This window comes from Ochotona princeps, chromosome 2, assembly GCF_030435755.1.
Source record: "Ochotona princeps isolate mOchPri1 chromosome 2, mOchPri1.hap1, whole genome shotgun sequence".
Lineage (NCBI taxonomy): Eukaryota > Metazoa > Chordata > Mammalia > Lagomorpha > Ochotonidae > Ochotona > Ochotona princeps.
In genome coordinates, this window is record NC_080833.1 from 48,700,565 (window position 1) to 48,719,973 (window position 19,409).

At 40.3% G+C, this 19,409-nt stretch overlaps 1 protein-coding gene across 1 annotated transcript in view; it reads right to left on the reverse strand.

Moving 5' to 3' along the window:
• Positions 1 to 5,745: 5,745 nt before the first annotated feature.
• LOC101531516 (cytochrome P450 2J1-like) overlaps positions 5,746 to 19,409 on the reverse strand; it is a 33,530-nt gene continuing 19,866 nt past the window's right edge. Inside the window, exons 5-9 of the mRNA XM_058657238.1 lie at positions 17,650 to 17,826; positions 16,500 to 16,635; positions 13,361 to 13,548; positions 9,863 to 10,001; positions 5,746 to 6,227 (exon numbers count right to left, since the gene is read on the reverse strand). Of these exons, the coding sequence (XP_058513221.1) occupies positions 6,049 to 6,227; positions 9,863 to 10,001; positions 13,361 to 13,548; positions 16,500 to 16,635; positions 17,650 to 17,826 (819 nt within the window). The 3' untranslated portion in view covers positions 5,746 to 6,048. The remainder of the gene's footprint in view (positions 6,228 to 9,862; positions 10,002 to 13,360; positions 13,549 to 16,499; positions 16,636 to 17,649; positions 17,827 to 19,409) is intronic.

Below are 19,409 nucleotides of genomic sequence, written 5' to 3' on the forward strand. Positions count from 1 at the left end.
TTCTAAAAAAAAGATAAAAAAAATGGTAGAAATAAGTTTAAAAACCGATAATGTTGAAATATATATTTGCTGACATTTTCTTTGAAGACGAAAGGCAAAATGAAGACATTCTGCAATAAAAAGAAGAAGAAAGAAGAGAAGAAAGAAGGAAAGAAAGAGGAGGAGGAAGAGGAGGAGAAGTGAGTTGAGGGTACAAAGTACTCAACGCACCGATTTTCACAAACGAGATGGAGAAGATCAGCCTGGAGGACCCTACTTCCTTAAGCTGCCCCAAAGATTGTTACGCAGTGATGGAAGTCATTAAAGATGTTATGGAACTTACTTAAGTTTCAGAAAGCTTCCCTAATGGTGATACCAGTGTCCCTTTAGCTATATGTTTACAATCCTCCATTCCCACTCTCAGCAGAACTAACCTGTCGTACCCAGAATATAGGACATGGTACCCACTCCTTGTTAGTCATTTATTGATCTGACTCACAGATCATGCTCAAAAAGTGTTTGTTGAGTTGGTTTGAAAGTACTACATGAGGTTTGGTTTCACAGTTCCAGTCACTCTTTTCCAGGTAAAATAAACAGTCTTTACAATTTATTGTTATTCACATTTAGGGAGACGCTACTAGCATATAGGGTTTTGAGGGAAGCTATACATGTTTGAAGATAAAAAAGATCACTTATGAACTAACCAGAATTTTTAAACAGGAGCATATTTCATTACAAGTATGCTTAGAACTTCACTTTCAGTGACTTAATGGTAGAAGCAACCATGTATGTGTGTGAGAGGCTATGAATTTAACAAGGCCAGGAAGCTTTCATTAAGCATGTCACAGCTCAGCAAAGCTTTGGGCTAGTGGCTGCTACATTTATAGGTTTGTGAGGTTATTATGGTTCACAGTGCTGTTCCAGGGACACAGAAAAGTCTGAGTTCTCCTGTGGATTATTCAAGTTTTTTTCCATCAACAAAGAAAGAATAGCACTCACTGTGTCTTGCTGTGAGTTGCCAATTGTATGTGTAACAGGTTATGAAAATGGGATGCTTGGTTGTTCTTTCAGCTAGTATCCCAGTTCTGCAAGTCAAATGCTGAGTGGTGGTACATGCTGAGTGGCAGTGAAGCTAATAGCTTGGAAGATGGGAAAATGAAATCCTACAAGCAGCTTGTTCAGGGACACCTGAAATTGTTTCTGCGATCCTGATAGCTCATTCTCTGAGATGAGGGCATACAATGGGCAATGTTCTCTCTGATATGGCCTAATTAGGTGTATATATATTTACTCTCCCCGATGAATGGTAAAATGGAGACTAGCATGCTAGGAATAAAGTTACATTTCAGTATATGACTCTACTACTGAATAAAGCAGGAGTCCAACTTTGAAACATGTAAATATACACAGACAGTGTGATATTAGATATTCTACTTCTACCGTACCTACAACATCATGATGCATTTAGATAACAGAAAGTTCATCGTGTAACTGTCAGTAAGGGACAATAATATTGTATTCATTTGGGGACTAATGTGGGGGGCCAGGAAGGGGAAGGAGGACAGGGATAGGGGAACCATATACCTACAAGGCTGTATCTTGTGAATTTTAAATTTATATTGCGTAAAATATAGGTTCATGTGTGAATAATGGGATTGGAAGATAATATTTTGGTGCCAAAATTGTTTTTTGAAATCCATACGTAGCTTCTTCAAATACATTTTCTTTGGTATTCTTGAAGATCCTGGCTATGCACGCATCTCTAAAGTTTAGGCTTTTGAATAAACTTTTAATTCCATTTTTCCATGAAGTTCTGAAGAACCTTCTAAATTAATTGAGGAATAAAGGCAAGAAGAAATCGCTTTAGTGTGAAATGGCAAAGATTATGATCCTTTACGTTCCAAAGTTTTGGCCTTGAAGTTTGTGCTTATTTGATATGTTTGACTCACTGTTAGCTAAGTCGGTCTAGAGATAACGTCTCTTCCCCATATACGATCCTCAATATCAGAATTGTCATTCCTCGCCCTTGATATTCAGTGCTCTTGGCCTATCTTCAACAAGAATCTGTCAAGTTGGTTTAGTCGTACCTGATGACCCTTCCCGCTTGGTGGCTTTAAGTCCCCATTTGTTCTTTCTGTGTTTCTCAGGGTGAGGTTTCTTTCCCCTATTAGAGTTGTTCCCAAGTAAAACCTGATTGCACCATTTTAACTTTTCCTGAGCTTTGCTTTTTTTTGATTGGAGTGTTCTTTGAAGTAGGACCCTTCTCCCAAGAAGCAGCAAAGCTGCATGGTTTCAGCAGGTGTGAAACTTCAAGCCAAGAGACATTCACCTGTGCTTTGTGTTGTCTTAGATACTAACAACCTGTGGTGGACTAAGGCTTTGAACTGCCTGGGGCAAGAGCCTGATGGTGGCTGAGAGTACTCTCTTGGGAGGAATCTGTACCCCATTGATGTGACAAGAGCATTGAACTCATTATGGGTAGATCCCTTGGGCACGCTGAGCTTGGGGTCATCTGGGATTCCAACAAGAGGGCTGCCTGGAGAGACAGTGGCCTGAAAACAGCAGAACTGGCAGATTTCCAGGGCCCTTGGAATGCTGTTGAGTTAAACAAAAGCGGTGTCTGCATCAGGTACACATACATGGAGCGCCCTGGAGGGATGGTGATAGATGGGGAGTGAAGGAGTGTGAAGGGTGGTCAGGAAGCTGGGAGCACATGGTGCAGAGAAGTTGGCTGCCCTCTCTGCCTACCTTACCGGCAATTTACTGAAGCATTTCTACTTCAGTAGTAGTTACATCAGCTAATTTACGCAGTTACTTATGTTGTATAGTTCCTGGGTCACAAAGTATAATGAGCACAATACTTCTTCTTAGGAATCCATTTAAAAGAAACATTTGCACTGTAGAAGTTTCCAGAAACCTGAGGTGCCTGCCTGAAATTTCTTCTGAGGCAAAAAGGAAATTGTTTACTGATATTGGTGAGCGTGGTTGGAGTTGCCCTTGTTCTTCATTAGGATTCCTGCCATCATTTCCCACCCAGGCAGGACTGCATGGTCTTTAACATTATCCTTTATCACCACATAGCTTTCTACTCTGCAATCTGTGTTTCAGGAGAAGAAAATGTAGGATCGTGAAAAAAAGTTCATTTAAACTGTTGAAATGTCATAAACCATAGGTCTCTAACACTTGTACTCCCAACCCCTCCTTCTCCATTTGAGTGCTTAGCAAGATCTTGCTCAACAGACCTTAGTGAGACCAATGGCAGAACAGGCTGACACCAGTGGCAGACTCTGGAATTCCCTGTTCCATCTAGATGTTCTCTCAGTGTCCTTGTTTCTTAGTCACCAGGAAACACTTGCTTATTAAAACCATGCATGGCATGTCAGGAGGCTTCTTTTCCCAGACTTTCTTTTGGTGCACGCAGTCCAGCAATGCCAGACCTGCACATGGTGCCTTAAAAACTCCTGTTATCACTGTGCTCAATCCTTTGCTGCTGGAAATCCTTAACCTCCAGCCCAACAGTAATGTATTCTGTAGTGCATCTTTGCAGGAGCCTAATCTTAGTGAAGAGAATATTCACTATCTGGGTTGTCCTTTGGGAAAATGTGTCATCCATGACAGCACAGATTATGTTCTATTACTTGCACGCCTTGTGCCAGTTCTAAGAGAATGGGGTAAGGGGGACATGGAGCTCCCAAAATGAATGGAGAATAGGAATCAGAAAAATGGTTACAACAGAATCTTTGTATAATTAATGGACAGGAAAAGAGCTCATATTTTAGACTCTATCTCCAACAAAATGAGAAAAACACACAATCAATTGTATACATCCAAGAAATTCTATTATTGTCAGCTGTTTCTCTAAGGTCATGATTCATTTTGGTCACAATCCATCCACCCTAATTCAGCCTATATATATTAAATCTAAATGAAAACCTAGGAGTTATGTTTGTCCCACTGGAGTGGATGTGTAGCTGTCCATGTAAGATAATGAAAACTCCATAAGAAGGAAAGATGGACAAGCAGAATGGACTTCAAGAAAGTCCTTAGATTTTTTAAAAAATTAACATCTATTTATTTTAATTTGCAAAGTAGATTGAGTGTGAAGGAGACACAGAAAGATCTTCCATCCAGTAGTTCACTCCCCGAATGGCTACAACAGCTGGAGCAGGGACAAACCAACACCAGGAGCATTTGGATCCCTTACATAGATGCAAGGTTCAGGGCTCTGGTCCATTCTCTACTACGTTCCCACAAGTGGGGAGCTGGATAGAAAGTGAAGCAATGAGAACTATATCTGCTGCTCATATGGGATATTGGCACTGAAACATGGAGGATTAGCCTATTGAGTCAAGCTACTGACTCAAACATCCTCACTTGTAAAGTTGAGGAAACTGTGATGCATCATACAAAGTATTTTGCCCAATTTGCCATTGAGTCTCTTGTTTTGGTGATTTGATTGAGAAAAAAAAAAACAGACATGGAAAACAGAATCCTGGACATGCTGGAAGTTCAGACTTGATGAGTTTCAATCATAGCTTGCTTTGCAGAAATGTGGATTCTCATAGGATTATAAGCAGGGACACAATGGTGAGCCTCATTCTTTTACCCAGAATAAAGGACCAGAACAACCTCCCGTGTACTAAAAAGCCACAGAATCCTTGAAGACACAGTCTCCCAGCTAGCTGAGGCTAACTCCAGACATACATTCTCCTTTCTCTGTCCTTTGCTCTGTTTCCATTTCTCACAGTGTCAACATCATTGTGTTTTCTTTGATGTCGAACCAACTGGGAAGTAAAGGACTATGATGTTTTATATTTACTTGGTGCTGAGCTATTTCAATTAACTAAGTCTAAGCACTTTAGCACGATCTTTTCAAGTGGCTGAATGAAGCTTCACAGGGTTATTTTGTTTGCTTGTTTGAATTAGGGGTTGGACCAAAACATCATGAGCCATCAGTGTTTTTTGGTCCTCCCTATTACAGCTATTGACTGGCCTGAAAGATCACATGCAGAAGAATTGAGAGGACTCAGAGGTTACTGATCATCTACTGGCAGTCTTTAAAAAAAAAAACACATTAATTTATTTTACTTGAAATACAGGGAGTCTTCCATCTACGGGTTCACTCCCCAAATGGTATCAAACCTCCAATGGCCTGCATGATAAGAGCTGGTTTGGTCTGAAGCTGGGAGCCCAAAGCTTTTCATGGGTTTGCCATGTGAGTACAGGAGCCAAAGCACTTGGGCTATGTTCTGCTGCTTTCCCAGGCTATTAGCAGGGAGCTGGATTGGAAGTGGAGCATCTGGGAATTGAAACGGCGCCCATTTGGCTTGCCAGTGACACAGGAATAGAATTTGCCAGCAATGCCACTGTGACAGCCCCAGACAAGATTAGCCACCAAAATCTTGTAATGCAGTTGCAAGAAAAGAACACACTTACTGCACAATTCAACACCTTGTGTAAACTGATTCAACAGTGCTTGCTTTCCTGCCAGTAAGTGGGAACTAATACTTGCCTTATGAAATGATCATTCTGAGGCTGAAACAAGGTGAAGCATTCAAAATGCTACTAAATAGGGGAGACAAACTCGATAATCTCCGTGGCTGTATCCAGGTTCCACATTCCAACTTTCATCCCCTCTTTCACAACATCTTGCCCTGAAGTCTTAAAGACCCTAAAGAGTTTTATGTTTATTCCACAACGAGTGGTTATGTGACTTAGAAGCAAATCTAAGAAAGGAGATGGGAAGCAAACCCATTACAATCACAACTTTTATGATGCACTTTGTGAATTATAAATCAATTTATTTGCAATGAGTCTCACAAATACGTTCTTTAGCAAAGGTGTATTATCCCTTTTTATCTCTTGGATGAAGAGGTAAATCATTTAGAACATGAATGCTTACCCCTGGGTTAATTTAAAAAAGTAGAGCTGGAATTTGGATCCAGTTCCTGAAGGGAGCAACTTCTCTCAACTTCTTTCATCTTTCACAGGCACTTTCGTTTAGACTGCTCACATCTGGGCAGGCACAGTGGCTTCACAGCTCATGTCACTTCTTCATTTTTGACACTGTCATGTCCGTGGAATGGCACAGAGGCGGTGGCTCACAGGGGTAAGGGTGAGGCCCATTCTGAACATTTGGCTCAATGTCTCATTGCTTGGGGGCCTGAAGGTAAATTTTTGCATGAGGGAAGTGAAGAAAATGAACAGCTCAGTCTTGGCCAACTGTTCTCCAAGGCATGCCCGCTTTCCTGAAAGACAGAAACAGAAGAGTTACCTTGTCAGGTGGTGTTGGTGCCTGACAGGGATTGGTGTCCTAAACCTCACTTTAGAAAAACTTGAGCAGAGGAACAGTCTGCAAGGTATCTGAGCCTGGAGGTCTAGTAGCTTATTTGCATGTGGAAACCATCTGAATTCAGCAGAACACAGAATGTGGGAGTTCAAAGTCCATGTGTTTGGGGGCTGATAGGTGAGGTACTGTAAAAGTAATAGGACAATAAGTAAAAGGACAGCAGAAGTGGAGGCCTGCCTGACCTCCCATGTGCATCTAGCCTCTAGGCTTTCAAACATCAATTAACAAACAACAAAACTATGCATGAAATTCTTCAGTCCATAAATGGAAATTTTTCCAAATACAATCAAGTAAGTATGAAACCGGGGTTCCTAAAATTTAAGTCATCCCTTCCTCTGGAGAAACATCTTCCTCCCTCATCATGGGACACCACAGTGACACTGATGGGCTTTGATTGTGTAACTGCTCCAGCCTCCCTCCCCATTCTCCCTCTGCTTCTAACACTGAAACAAAGCCTCAACTCCAAAGCCTCTGAGGCAGACTCTATCAGGTCCCCATCTCTCTCCTACCTTGAATTTCTTCTCTCTGATGACTACAAAGAAGCCAACTCCTTGCTAGAAAGTGAATCACTAAATTAAGGGAATGGGGAGTAGTGCCTGGTTTAGGCAAGTCCAACAGACTGCAGATAACAAGACCAGCTTTCAGTTTTTACCTCTATAGTTAGTATCCTAATGCTCCACTCCATTCTGAGAAGCCCCAGACCTTGAGCAAACCAATGGCAACCATCTGCCTTTAGTCTCCAGAAGACTGCATCCAGGTTGCCAATGCAGCAAATGTAGCAGAACATGCCTGCCTCCTATTGTTGAGTAAAGGAAGCCAAGAGCACTCGGGACCAACCAGAGAACCACATACAACCTGATCACTCACGGACGGTTCATTTCCACAATTACAAGGTTCCACCATAATCCTTTGTGTCAGGGTTTCAGGAAGAAGTCTGGGAATCAGGAACATGTGCCTATTGCAAATTAAGGACCTACTTTCTTTCACTATCTCAGAGTTAGTGCTTGGATTGTGTTGTGCAGTTTTGATTTCTCCCATTACTGGTGCTCTCACAATCAAGTTCATGTTTACCAAGTTTCCCTTGTAAAGCTCTTGCTTTCTTCTTGATAACTAAAAATATTTTCTGACTACATTAATAAATCATTCCTTACTAAATTAATGTCCACTAGTTTCCATTGCTATTTTCTGACAAAAACATTTAAGACCAATGGTTGTGAAACTGTGATTTTTAAAATTCCATCATTGCTTCCACATTTACTAGCACTCTGTTCGAGGAATCAGTTGTTGTCCTGATTCACTGATTGTGGCTTGGGAGAGAGACAGGAAGGCCCAAAAACCTTGGGACCCAGAACCTGCTTGGAAAACTAAGAAGCTATTGACTCTGGCTTTGGATTAGTCATTTCTGGCCATTGCAGAGTGATCATGAGATGGGGGCTCTTCCTTTTTGTCTCTCTGCTGTCTGTATAACTGAATTTCAAACAAAAATAAATAAATCTTAAAAAAATTTTGCAGTAAATGCCTTAAACAACATGGAAGATTTCAAATTATTTTGCAAAAAATCTCTCATATTTTAATTGCATTTTCCATGATATTCTCTTTCTCGGTATAAATTAATAGTATAATCTCCCTTCCCTAATACTTAAATGAGCCATTTTGTCTGAAATCCAGGGTCCATGTAGCAGATAATTAAAAATCATGATCTGGACCCCTAGCATCCTCATTGTTCTTCAGTTGTGTCAGTTAGGCTATTTTAGTGACAGAGCCAGAGAAAATATTGGTATGAATGTATTATTCTAAAGTATGCTTCCATACCCACATGTATGTTTCTTTATTTTTGCATCTATATATCAAACTAACTATGCAAACCTGAGTTTCCAGAGATAAGCTCTGAATCTAAGCCAACACCTGCTCTAGGTTCCACTGTTCTTGGAAATGCTCCTTACTGACCTTGGTAAGGTCTCACAACAGTCACTATCACCACAGTGCGTGTGAGCACTTTTAATAGCTTACTTTTTTCCTAATACTCACTGCAAAAAGAAATAAAAATGGTCATAAAAGGTGTTTATAATCCCATAATGCAGACTAACCATTGCTAGCAGCCTGGCATTGTTTTTCTCACTGTGCCTGTGGGGATTCCCTTGGACACCACAACGGGTCTTATTCTCCGTAGCTAATCCTACATGCTGCCTTTGCTGCTTTGTTTTCCTCATATAATTCAACATCTTAGGGAAATATGTTAATGTACACATGCCTCCATTTTGTCTTCTGTCTATACACATTGTCGAGGAAATAAAATTAAGTAATGTTTGCAATGATATTTAGTAAATATATTTCCAAATTTTGTCATTGGTAAATTAATTTGTGCCCATGTTATATATTTATATGTATGTCATATAAGATATAATTTCTATATGTTATGTAAGATAGTATATATTATGTGTTTTAAACTTTAAATGACCTCATCTTTATCTTTTCACCTATCATAACAGCAATTTGTCAAATGATACAAAATCAGCCGTGTGGAAGGAAAAGATTCAAGCATTACAACAAAACTTAACAAAACTTAACCTGGGAAATAAAGAAAATTAAATGGTCTGGTTTTGAAGCATTTTCTCTAATTGCCTAAATCAGGAATCAGCTGTGTGAAAGTGAGTTAAACATTTCTTCTTACTAACCTAACTTCGTCAAACATGTGAAATAATTGGGGTTGAAGTCGTAGGCCAGCCCGCCAGGATCCCATATGGATGTTGGTTCTAATCCCAACAGCGCCTCTTCCCATTCAGCTCCAAGCTTGTGGCCTGGGAAAGCAGTCGAGGACAGCTCAAAGCTTTGGAAACCTGTGCCTGCATAGGAGACACAGAAGAATGTCCTGGCTCCTAGCTTTGGAATGGCTCTGCTCTGGTCATTGTGGCTGCTTGGGGAGTGAATCAATGGATGGGAGATCTTCTTCTATTTCTCTCCTCCTCTCTGTAGATCTGACTTCCCAATAATATAAAATAAATCTTAAAAAATAGGTGAAATAATCTCTCTTCTGTGTGACATGAGTAGACTTGATTCCAATGAGACAGAAGGTATGAATTTTAAAAGTAAGAAAATAAATATTTATTACACAAGCTTCATACTGATTAAAGAAATCTTTACATTCCTCTCGCTCCTACAATCAATTGCTCCTACAAGGAATTGGCTTACATTAACCAACAGGATAGTGGACTTATTAGTAAAGTGAGAGAATAACTTGGGTCTTTGGAAATATTCTTCTCAATATGCTATGATTCATTTATTTTAATTGCAAAATAAGTACGGGGTTGAGTCCTCTACTTCCAAATGCCAGCATCACATATACGCACTGATTAAAGTAAGAGCAGACTAAAGCAATGCCCAGCCTGGGGAATCCTGCCTTTGCAACAGGCAGCAAGATGGTGTCATGTGGGTGGGGCTGTCTGGAGACATTCCAGTTACGGCAAAGGAACAGGGAGAGAAGGAAAAAACAGAGAGGAACTCTGGACTCTCACACTGTTACTCATTATAACTCACCTATTGAGAAAGGCAGAAAGGAGTCCTTCTTCTTAAATTGTCCATTCTCCAGAAAATGCTCTGGATTGAAGGTGTCAGGAGTGGCCCATTCTTTTGGATCCTTATGCAGCGCAGTCAAATTGGTCAGGATCACAGTCCCCTATAAAAGGCAACCCAGATTTAGATGAGGCTACAACCCATGCAGTGGTGGTGGTGATCCCTGGTCTCCCACACCAAGGCCTTGTCAGAGCCTGATCACCTGTTCCTTCCCAAACACATTCACCCTGAGCCTACTGCCTCAGGCTCCTCCCCTTTGCATAGAAGAGCTTAGAATGAGGTTTGTAATTGCAGGCTTGAGGTTTTCCCAGCAGAGTGTGGATAATCTTGATGGTATCAAAGATCATTTCTACAAGGAGAGGTTAGTGTAGGACTTGGGAGGTGACATGAATTCAAGACAGCTGTGGGGCCCGGCGGCGTGGCCTAGCGGCTAAAGTCCTCGCCTTGAAAGCCCCGGGATCCCATATGGGCGCCGGTTCTAATCCCGGCAGCTCCACTTCCCATCCAGCTCCCTGCTTGTGGCCTGGGAAAGCAGTTGAGGACGGCCCAATGCATTGGGACACTGCACCCGCGTGGGAGACCCGGAAGAGGTTCCAGGTTCCCGGCTTCGGATCGGCGCGCATCGGCCCGTTGCGGCTCACTTGGGGAGTGAATCATCGGACGGAAGATCTTCCTCTCTGTCTCTCCTCTGTATATATCTGACTGTAATAAAATGAATAAATCTTTAAAAAAAAAAAAAAAAAAAGACAGCTGTGCCACTAGACCATGATCAACCCAGCTGTTCAATGAAGTGATGACTATGGCAACTCTACAAAAGTAAAAGGTATCTCGGTCGATGTCTAGCCGTTCTCCTCCTTGCACAGATTAGTACATGGTAACTATTCCTGCAGTAAGTTAAATGAAAGGATCAGGTTGCCTAGTATAAGCAATTCTTGTCTGTATAAATACTGAGAAACTCAGAAGTCATGCAGAGTAAGCCTCTCCTCTGCCTTTCTGAACCCACAAGCAGGGTTGATTAATGCTACTTTAAATTTTGTTGATTTTGGGCCCGGCGGCGTGGCCTAGCAGCTAAAGTCCTCGCCTTGAAAGCCCCGGGATCCCATATGGGCGCCGGTTCTAATCCCGGCAGCTCCACTTCCCATCCAGCTCCCTGCTTGTGGCCTGGGAGAGCAGTGGAGGACGGCCCAAAGCTTTGGGACCCTGCACCCGCGTGGGAGACCTGGAAGAGGTTCCTGGTTCCCGGCTTCAGATCAGCGCAGTACCGGCCGTTGCGGCTCACTTGGGGAGTGAATCATCGGATGGAAGATCTTCCTCTCTGTCTCTCCTCTCTGTATATCTGACTTTGTAATAAAATGAATAAATCTTAAAAAAATTTTTTTTTGTTGATTTTATCTCATCCTCATTGCTCTTAGGATAAACACATGTTTTTTCTCCCTTTCTGGTCAAATTCCTCCTCTGTATGTGCTCCCACAATATTTGCTTACTTCCAGCTTCTTTTTTTTTTTGAAATTTAAAATTTTTATTAACAAAGAGTACAGGTTTCATTGATAAAATTTTAAGATGATAATCACATTTCCCTCCAGTTTCTCAATAACATGTTCCCACTCCTTGCAAGGGCCTTTAAATTTCTTTAAAAATTATTTAAGTGATTTGAAAGATGAGAGAGACACAGCACAAGGAAGAGACATAGATAAGAGGAAGGGGGAGAGAGAGAGACAGAGAGAGACCTCTCATCCACTGGTTTACTCCCCAAATCCTACCACAGCCAGCTCAAGCCCAGAACCAGAAACTCAGTCTCCCAGCAGTGGCAAGGCCTCAATACTTGAGTCATCTGTTGCTGCCTCCCAGGGTGCACACTAGCATGGAATCTGATTGGAGCTGTTGGGCTCTCTAACCAGGTTCTCTAAAATGCAATCTGAGATCCCAAGTGGGAGCTTAACTGCTAAACCGAATGTCTACCCAATACCACTTTAAAACACTGTTCATCTTGTCAGCATCACTTTATCATTGAGCTAACTTTCCTTTCATCATCAGCTCAAACACCACTCCTTCTTGAACACCCCTACTCCTTCTCCCTTACACAGCTGTCAATATTTTTTGAGAACTCAATGAAATCTTTCCTTTGGAGAGTTATTGTTTGTAAGATGTGCTCACATGAATATTTTATTCAGATTTGACTTTCTCTAACCTGGTCAATTTAACTGCTTCGTGAATATTTATGGAATTACTTAAGGTGAATTGCTATTTTGAGTATTTTCTATACTGCACACTAAAAGACACCACAGGCATAATGTCATTTTACCTCCACATAGATCCTATGAAAGAAGTGCAATGCATTTTAAAGGTACAGGTGTATGACCCAACAGAATTCATATTGCATCCTATGTGAGAGCGCCCAGGTTTGATACCTGGCTGCAGCATCTGCCTCTAGCTTCCTGCTAATGCAGATCCAGGGAAGGCACCAGGTGATGACTCAGCTAATGGGGTTCCTTCCAACTGCAACTTTCTGAGTTCCTGACTTCGAATTTCATCTCCTGACCCTTGGCTGTTGTATGGATTTGGGAATTAAATTAGTTGGGAGATTTCTCTCTCTCTCTTTTAATTTAGGGCAATATATAGTACGGTGTAATACAGACTATTATATCCAGATGTGAAAATAAAATGCAGTATGTATCTCTACTTTCAAATCAAAGGCAGACCTCCAATGAAACTGTTAAATATATATTGACAGTAGGATGCTGGACCCATAATGTCAGGATACACTTAAACAGCAGAATGCTGGACTTATGACTGCTTGTAAAGGTCTATATTATTGTAGTAAGATAGCGACATTAGGGGCAAGGGAGAGAATTTGGGGGAGGGGTAAAGGAAGTCCTGAAACTGAATTTGTATCACAAAATAAAAAAAGGGAAAAAGCAGTTAAATATCACTTGTATTATACTAGAAACACAATCATTGATGTAACGGTGGCCCAATTGGTTTCAAATGTCCTTTCAACATTTCAAACAAAACCTGTGTTACATAAACAGAATTTTCCAAAGTCTGTTTTGGCATGTTTCTAGTTCCTCAGAAATGCTTTCCCAAGACAATCAAAAAACATTCTGTGGAAACATCCAAGTAGTAACTGTGACTTGGTGTGTGTCCATAAATACTCATGACATACTTTAGTGGAAGAGAAAATACAAAGTTCTAAAAGAAAGCAAAGAGAGTCCAGTACTGGCCTCAACATGTCACACTTGAAAAATCTCCCCTTCTCCATGCCCCATAACCCCATTAAAATATATAGTTAAACTAATATTGTAAAGACAGGGCATGAGGGAAATTCATATTAGATGATAAGCAACATACATCTTTTCCCATTTAATGTATTCCCCAGAACAAGAATATTTGTCACTCTTCAAGTTCAGGCTCCCATCATTTTATAGGGGGTTTGAAGATCTAAGGTTGGGAGTGTTTAATTACCTTGGGCAGGTGGTATCCGGCCAAATTGGTATCAACTGTCACTTCCCTGGGCACATTCAGGGGGAGGATGTTACCCATTCTCTGAATCTCATGGATGACAGCATTTGTGTAGGGCAGGGATTCTCGGAAAGCCATGCTTGGCTGCTGCCACCGGCCAATCACACTGTCAATCTCAGCATGTACCTTTTCTGGAAAGAAGAGGAGATTCCATTTCTGTGAAGGTTTCATATAGGTCCCAAAGATTTCACCTGCTATAGTTCAATTAATGATTCTTCAAAAGGCTGATTATAAAACTGCCAACTCCATAACTTTTCTTGAGCCGGTAGGCTTAGGAACAGAATAAACAGAATTAACATGGCTAAACTTTTTAGTTTATTAGTGTATTCACTAATAAACTAAGTGTATTCAGGCCACTAACCCAAAATTCAAAAGACTATGTAACTGATACAATACAGGTATTTACTTATCACACTTCTAGAGCCTGGGAAATCTAAGATCCAGGTACCAGCACATTTTGGTACTCAGTTTCCAGCTCAAAGACCATTCTTTTTCAGTGTATTCTCGTATGATGAAGGAGAAAGGCAGATATCTGTGATATTTTTGGCAAGGTCACTAATCCTAATCATGAGTTAATCACTCCCCAAAGGCCCTACATCCTACAGCGCAACAATGGTCATGAGAATTCAACATGTGAAGTTTGTGGGTAAAAGTTAACTTCTCAGGCCGTAGAAGATACACACACAATTTCTCAAAGTGATACACTAGGAGTCTTTGTAACATTTGCAGAAAAATGAAAAATAAAACAGAGAGTGCAAATCCCAAAATCCCATAACTAAAAGCAGAAAGTGCATCCTGATATAAGACCAGTGTGGTTGCTGCCTCTTGCTATACAACACTACTGCTGTAAGCCGCTCAAACTCCTGAAGTCTAAGTTTCTTCATTTGATCAGTGAGAATAAATAAATAAACGAATAAATAAAATAAATAAAACTTACATGAATGATTTTTGTGAGTATACAATAAACAAAAGAAATTTCCAGCCATACTGAATATATGTTTCATTTTTTCCTATAGTAAGATAGATCTTTGGCTGGATACCGGGTGTCCAGCTGAAGACTCTTTTTCAGAGTCTCTGTTTTCTAATCTAACTATGTGACTAAACTGTAGTCAACAGAAACTATTTAGAGTTCTTCATCCTTGGATAAGCCCTGAAGGGAAAAGTGTGTGCCTTCTTCTCTTTCTACTGCTGAAAGGCAGCACTAGAGTTGAACCAACCTAGAGAGTGGTGGAGGGGGATCCTTCCCAAATGTGACAAAACGAGTCAGAAACAGTTGCACCCTTGGGCTTTTTGCAGAGCCCAGCTTAGTTTTTTTTATCCAATAAAAAATAAAACTTTTTTTATTCACCATTAAACAACTTCCAATTGTAGTTTAATATGTATTACTTAAAATTTACTATCCTAGTAATTTTATGGTAATATCCAGCATATTCACCATGTTGTTAACCAAGCTCTAGAACTCTGCACCTTGCAAAATTGAAACTCAATAATATATGTTAAACAACTCCCTATTTTCCCCTTCATGAGCCTCTGAACACAGCCATGCTTCCTTCAGTTTCCATGAATTTGATCATTTAAAAAAAAACTCATGTGACTGGAAAAGTGTTTGTGATTGCATGTCTTCAAAGTTCATCTATATTGCAGCCTGTGTCAGAATTCCATTCCTCATTAAAACAAAATAATCTGCATTTTATGAATCTACTCACTTTTGAAGGGTCCTTGGGCTGCCTCTACCCCTTGATTATTGTGAATAACACTGTTGTAAACACGGGTGTCAACATCTGTCATTTTATTCCATTATTATTTTGGATAGAACATTCCAGAATCCAAGTACATATGCTAAGTTAGTAACTATAAACCTTTGAAGAAGTATTCCAGTTGGAAATGCACTTCAAACCATGACCCAGGACACATATACATAAATGTAAACACGTTGAAGGCATGCATTTTTGCCCACATGTAACGAAATAAAACTTCCACGGGCAGTTGCCTAATGTTTCTGGTTTTCTCTTGGAAAGAGAAATTTAGTATTGCTTCACTAATTGGATTTCATGTCTCATAAATAAACTGTTACCATATTTTGTAAAACCATGTAATAACCATTTTCTTCCTCCATAAGTTTAAGCTGTTCTGAGAAGTAGAGGAAGAAAAATGATGAAATCAATCATTCTCTGCAGTGGGGGAGTTCTGTGAATTCGGATGATCCCTATTCAGGATGTTTTTGATTAGAAACTGCACTCTGAATTTTGGTCTTCGCTAGCCTGCCACAACTCTCTCTTGGCATGTTGGGCATCTACATAATCACAGGAGGAGTATACCCGCACTCTACTGCAACCTCACTAGGAGTGAGGTTTCATAGGTCACATGCATTTTCTACAGAGATACTTCAATCTGAAATTGGATTATAGGATTCCAACAACATTGTAAATTGTGGACCATATGCAATGTGCAGCAAATCCAGTTACAGTGGTGCATGAGGCTTTCTCTGGGGGAAGGGACTGTAATACGTGCCTAGAAAGAAGAGCAGAGAAACATCATAAGAAGGAAGCGTTTGAGCAGATTCTTCATGATTGAGGGATTTCTAATGTAGAAAAATTGGTAAAGTGTCTTCGGTAGTGAGAAGAGCAGACGTCATGAATAAGAAAACAAGTGTAAGGAAAATGATGTGTAATCTGCATAAACCACCAAGAAGGAGGGAGGTATTGAGGCCAAGCATGCAGAAAAGGGCAGATCAGAGGTTTTATACTAGGAAGAATTTGGGCATTACCCAGAGGAAAACAAGAATGTACTACTAAACAGAAATGAAGGGTATGAGTAGATTTTTTTTTCCTGTGTGACAAACTCACTCTTTCTTGGATATAATCGCAATGTTAATCCACTTCATGGTTTCCCCAGCTCTGCCTCTCCCAAAGCTTTGCTGAGACTCTGCACGTCTTGGGCAGAGCGCTACTTGGCTATGTGTGTATTGCCTTGACATGACAATCCTGATCAAATTTGAAGACAAGCCTGCTCCCCAGTGCACATCACCTCATGACTGTACTATCTCTCCTTCCAGTTACCAGGCTATGTCTGACAGGCTCACCTTGGACTTCCGGATAGAGGGCCATGTACAGTAGACCCCAGCGCAATGTTGTAGAAGTTGTCTCTGTGCCAGCCAAAAAGAGGTCCAAAGTGCAGCAGATGAGGTTTTGTTCAGTGAAACTTGAAGTAGCATTGGCCTTGTAAGAGAAAACACGATGGTTATTGATTATTTAAAAGGATTTCTCATTAACACAGCTCACAAAGGATTTATTCTGGGACCAGTGGAGGAATTGGATGGAAAGGGTCTCAGAAGAAAGGTCTTCCCTTAGGTCTGCTCAGGAAGGAAAGACACTTTGCAACATCATCAGTGTTGTTTTACTCAAAAATCCAAAGCTAACAAACATCTTCCAGCACTTTGTGGGATGAAAACCAAGACAACTATCACCTTATGTCTATTATGTTGTGAGGGGTTATTACTATAGGAGACAGAATGAGTTGTAAGTAAGATATGTCTCCCCTTTATCATCATATTGATAACTAGCTAGATTATACTGTATTTATTTAACTCATTTAACAACATATTCAACTCTGTGCTTTAGTCATGTTTCATAAAATGGAAGGAACAGTATGCACTCATTCTGACGATGCTAGAAATCATGTGGCATGAAAAAGCTGCTTAACACAGACCTCACAAGGGCACCTGCAGACATCAGAAAGAAAAACAGAAGTCGTCTTTTGTATAATTTTCGTATGTCTCTTCAATATTTTTTAGTTTAAGTCTCTTATTCCATCAGCAATTCACTGACACACTCCCTCATTTTATCATCATCATCTTCTGGTTGCTTTTGATTGTCAACAGTGCTCTTAATGTAAATACCCCCACACCTACGCACTATGGGATAAGTAAACTCTTCTCCTATAAAAAGAAAGCAGTGCTTCTACTGTCTGTCAATGGTACTAAGGTAAAGAGAGATGAAAATAAATCCATCCGTCTGCCCAGTACAGAAGAAGCCAATAATCTGAAGTGTCAGAGCTTTTAACACCATGATTTTTGAGGCCTTGATGGTTCATTGGAACCCATACATCCAATTTGCTTTTAACCTGCTTCTAGATATTGACAGAATCTCATGATCCCTAGCTATCAGGGAAATGTAAGGAAAGCCTAAGTCACTGCTCTAAGGTATTTTTACTGAAGTGATGGAACACATTACCATTGTCATTTCCTTGAGGTATGCATCAATGAAGTCTCTTGGTTCTTCAGGGTTCCAATCTTTCTTGTGGTTTTCAATCATATGAGAGACAAATAACTCCAATCTTTCCCAGTTGCTGAAGAGAGTTTGGTGAGGACCAGGAATGAATTTCATTATCCATGGAAAGATATTGTAGAGCTAATTGAGAAAAGCAAATTGACCATGGTGACAACATAGTAGCTAGTAGCACTGCTGTGCTTTTTAATACCACAAAAGCAATTCCTCATAGTTTTCCCCTTCAGCCATCTTCATTTTTTCTTTTTAAAATCTTTATTATTGTTATTATCATCATTTTATGATACAGTTCCATAGGCTTCTGAGATTTCCCTTAACCCCTCCTCAAACACCCCACCTAGTTCCTGTATATCATTGTTAAAGTATAGTTCTTCATACACTGTCATATGTCCATCATTGTGGGCATGGACAATGGCAGACAGTCCAGCATCCTATTGTCAAAATATACTAAACAGTTTCATTGTAAATCCATCTTTGTCTGGAAGTAGAGATGCATACTACATTGTATCCTCACATCTGGGTAAGTTAGTCTCCATTTAACAGTTACTGCACATCCCCTTAAATGAAAAGTCACAATAGAAAAAACAACAATATGAAGAATCATAGAAACTTACAATGGCTTGAATTTAAATGTTACTAGATATGACAGTCTCCATTACACAGCTACTATACATCCCCTTTAATGAAAAGCCACAATACAAAACCAACAACAGGATGAAAAAAGAAATTAACAACACCATCAAGTTTAACAACATGCTACTGAATGACTCTGTGTCGCTAAAGAAATGAAAAATTAAATCAAGAACCTTATTGAATAAAATGATGCTTCTGTATGATATACGAGTCATTGAAGAATTTAATCAGGAGAAAGTGTTTTGAAGAGATGAAACTAAGAAAAATGAAAACATCAAAAATACGCTGATTTTTGTTGGTGAAATGTGTCTTCTGTAGGCAACAAATAGATGTGTTTTGTTTTGTTTTGTTTTTTAAAGATTTATTTTTATTACAAAGTCAGATATACAGAGAGAGGAGGAGAGACAGAGAGGAAGATCTTCCGTCCGATGATTCACTCCCCAAGTGAGCCGCAACGGGCCGGTGTGCACTGATCCGATGCCAGGAACCAGGAACCTCCTCCAGGTCTCCCACGCGGCTGCAGGGTCCCAAAGCTTTTGGCCGTCCTCCATTGCTTTCCCAGGCCACAAGCAGGGAGCTGGATGGGAAGTGGAGCTTCCGGCATTAGAACCGGCGCCCATATGGGATCCTGGGACGGGTTCAAGGCTAGGACTTAAGCCGCTAGGCCACGCCGCCGGGCCTGTGTTTTGTTTTTTAATCCAGTCTACTAAACTATGGAGTTTGATTGAGCTTAAGCTATTTTACATTCAGGGTTAATATGTATGGGTGGTAATTTGATCCTGTCATTTTAGGAATGGGTTGTTCATTGATTTAGTCTTCAGTTGTCATTTTACTGAAATGTCCTTCGCATTTGCCTTTGGTTTTGTTGGGTGCTATTCTTCTCCGTCAAGAGAAGATCTTTAAGTATCCTTTCTAGGGTAGGTTTGGAAGAGGCAAATTCTTTTAACTTTTCTTGACTGTGGAAGAATTTTATTTCATTTCCAAAGGCAAAAGAAAGCTTTGCTGGATATGCTATCCTGGGCCAACAATATTTTTGCTTTTAGAATCTGGAAGATGTCACTCCATTCTCTTCT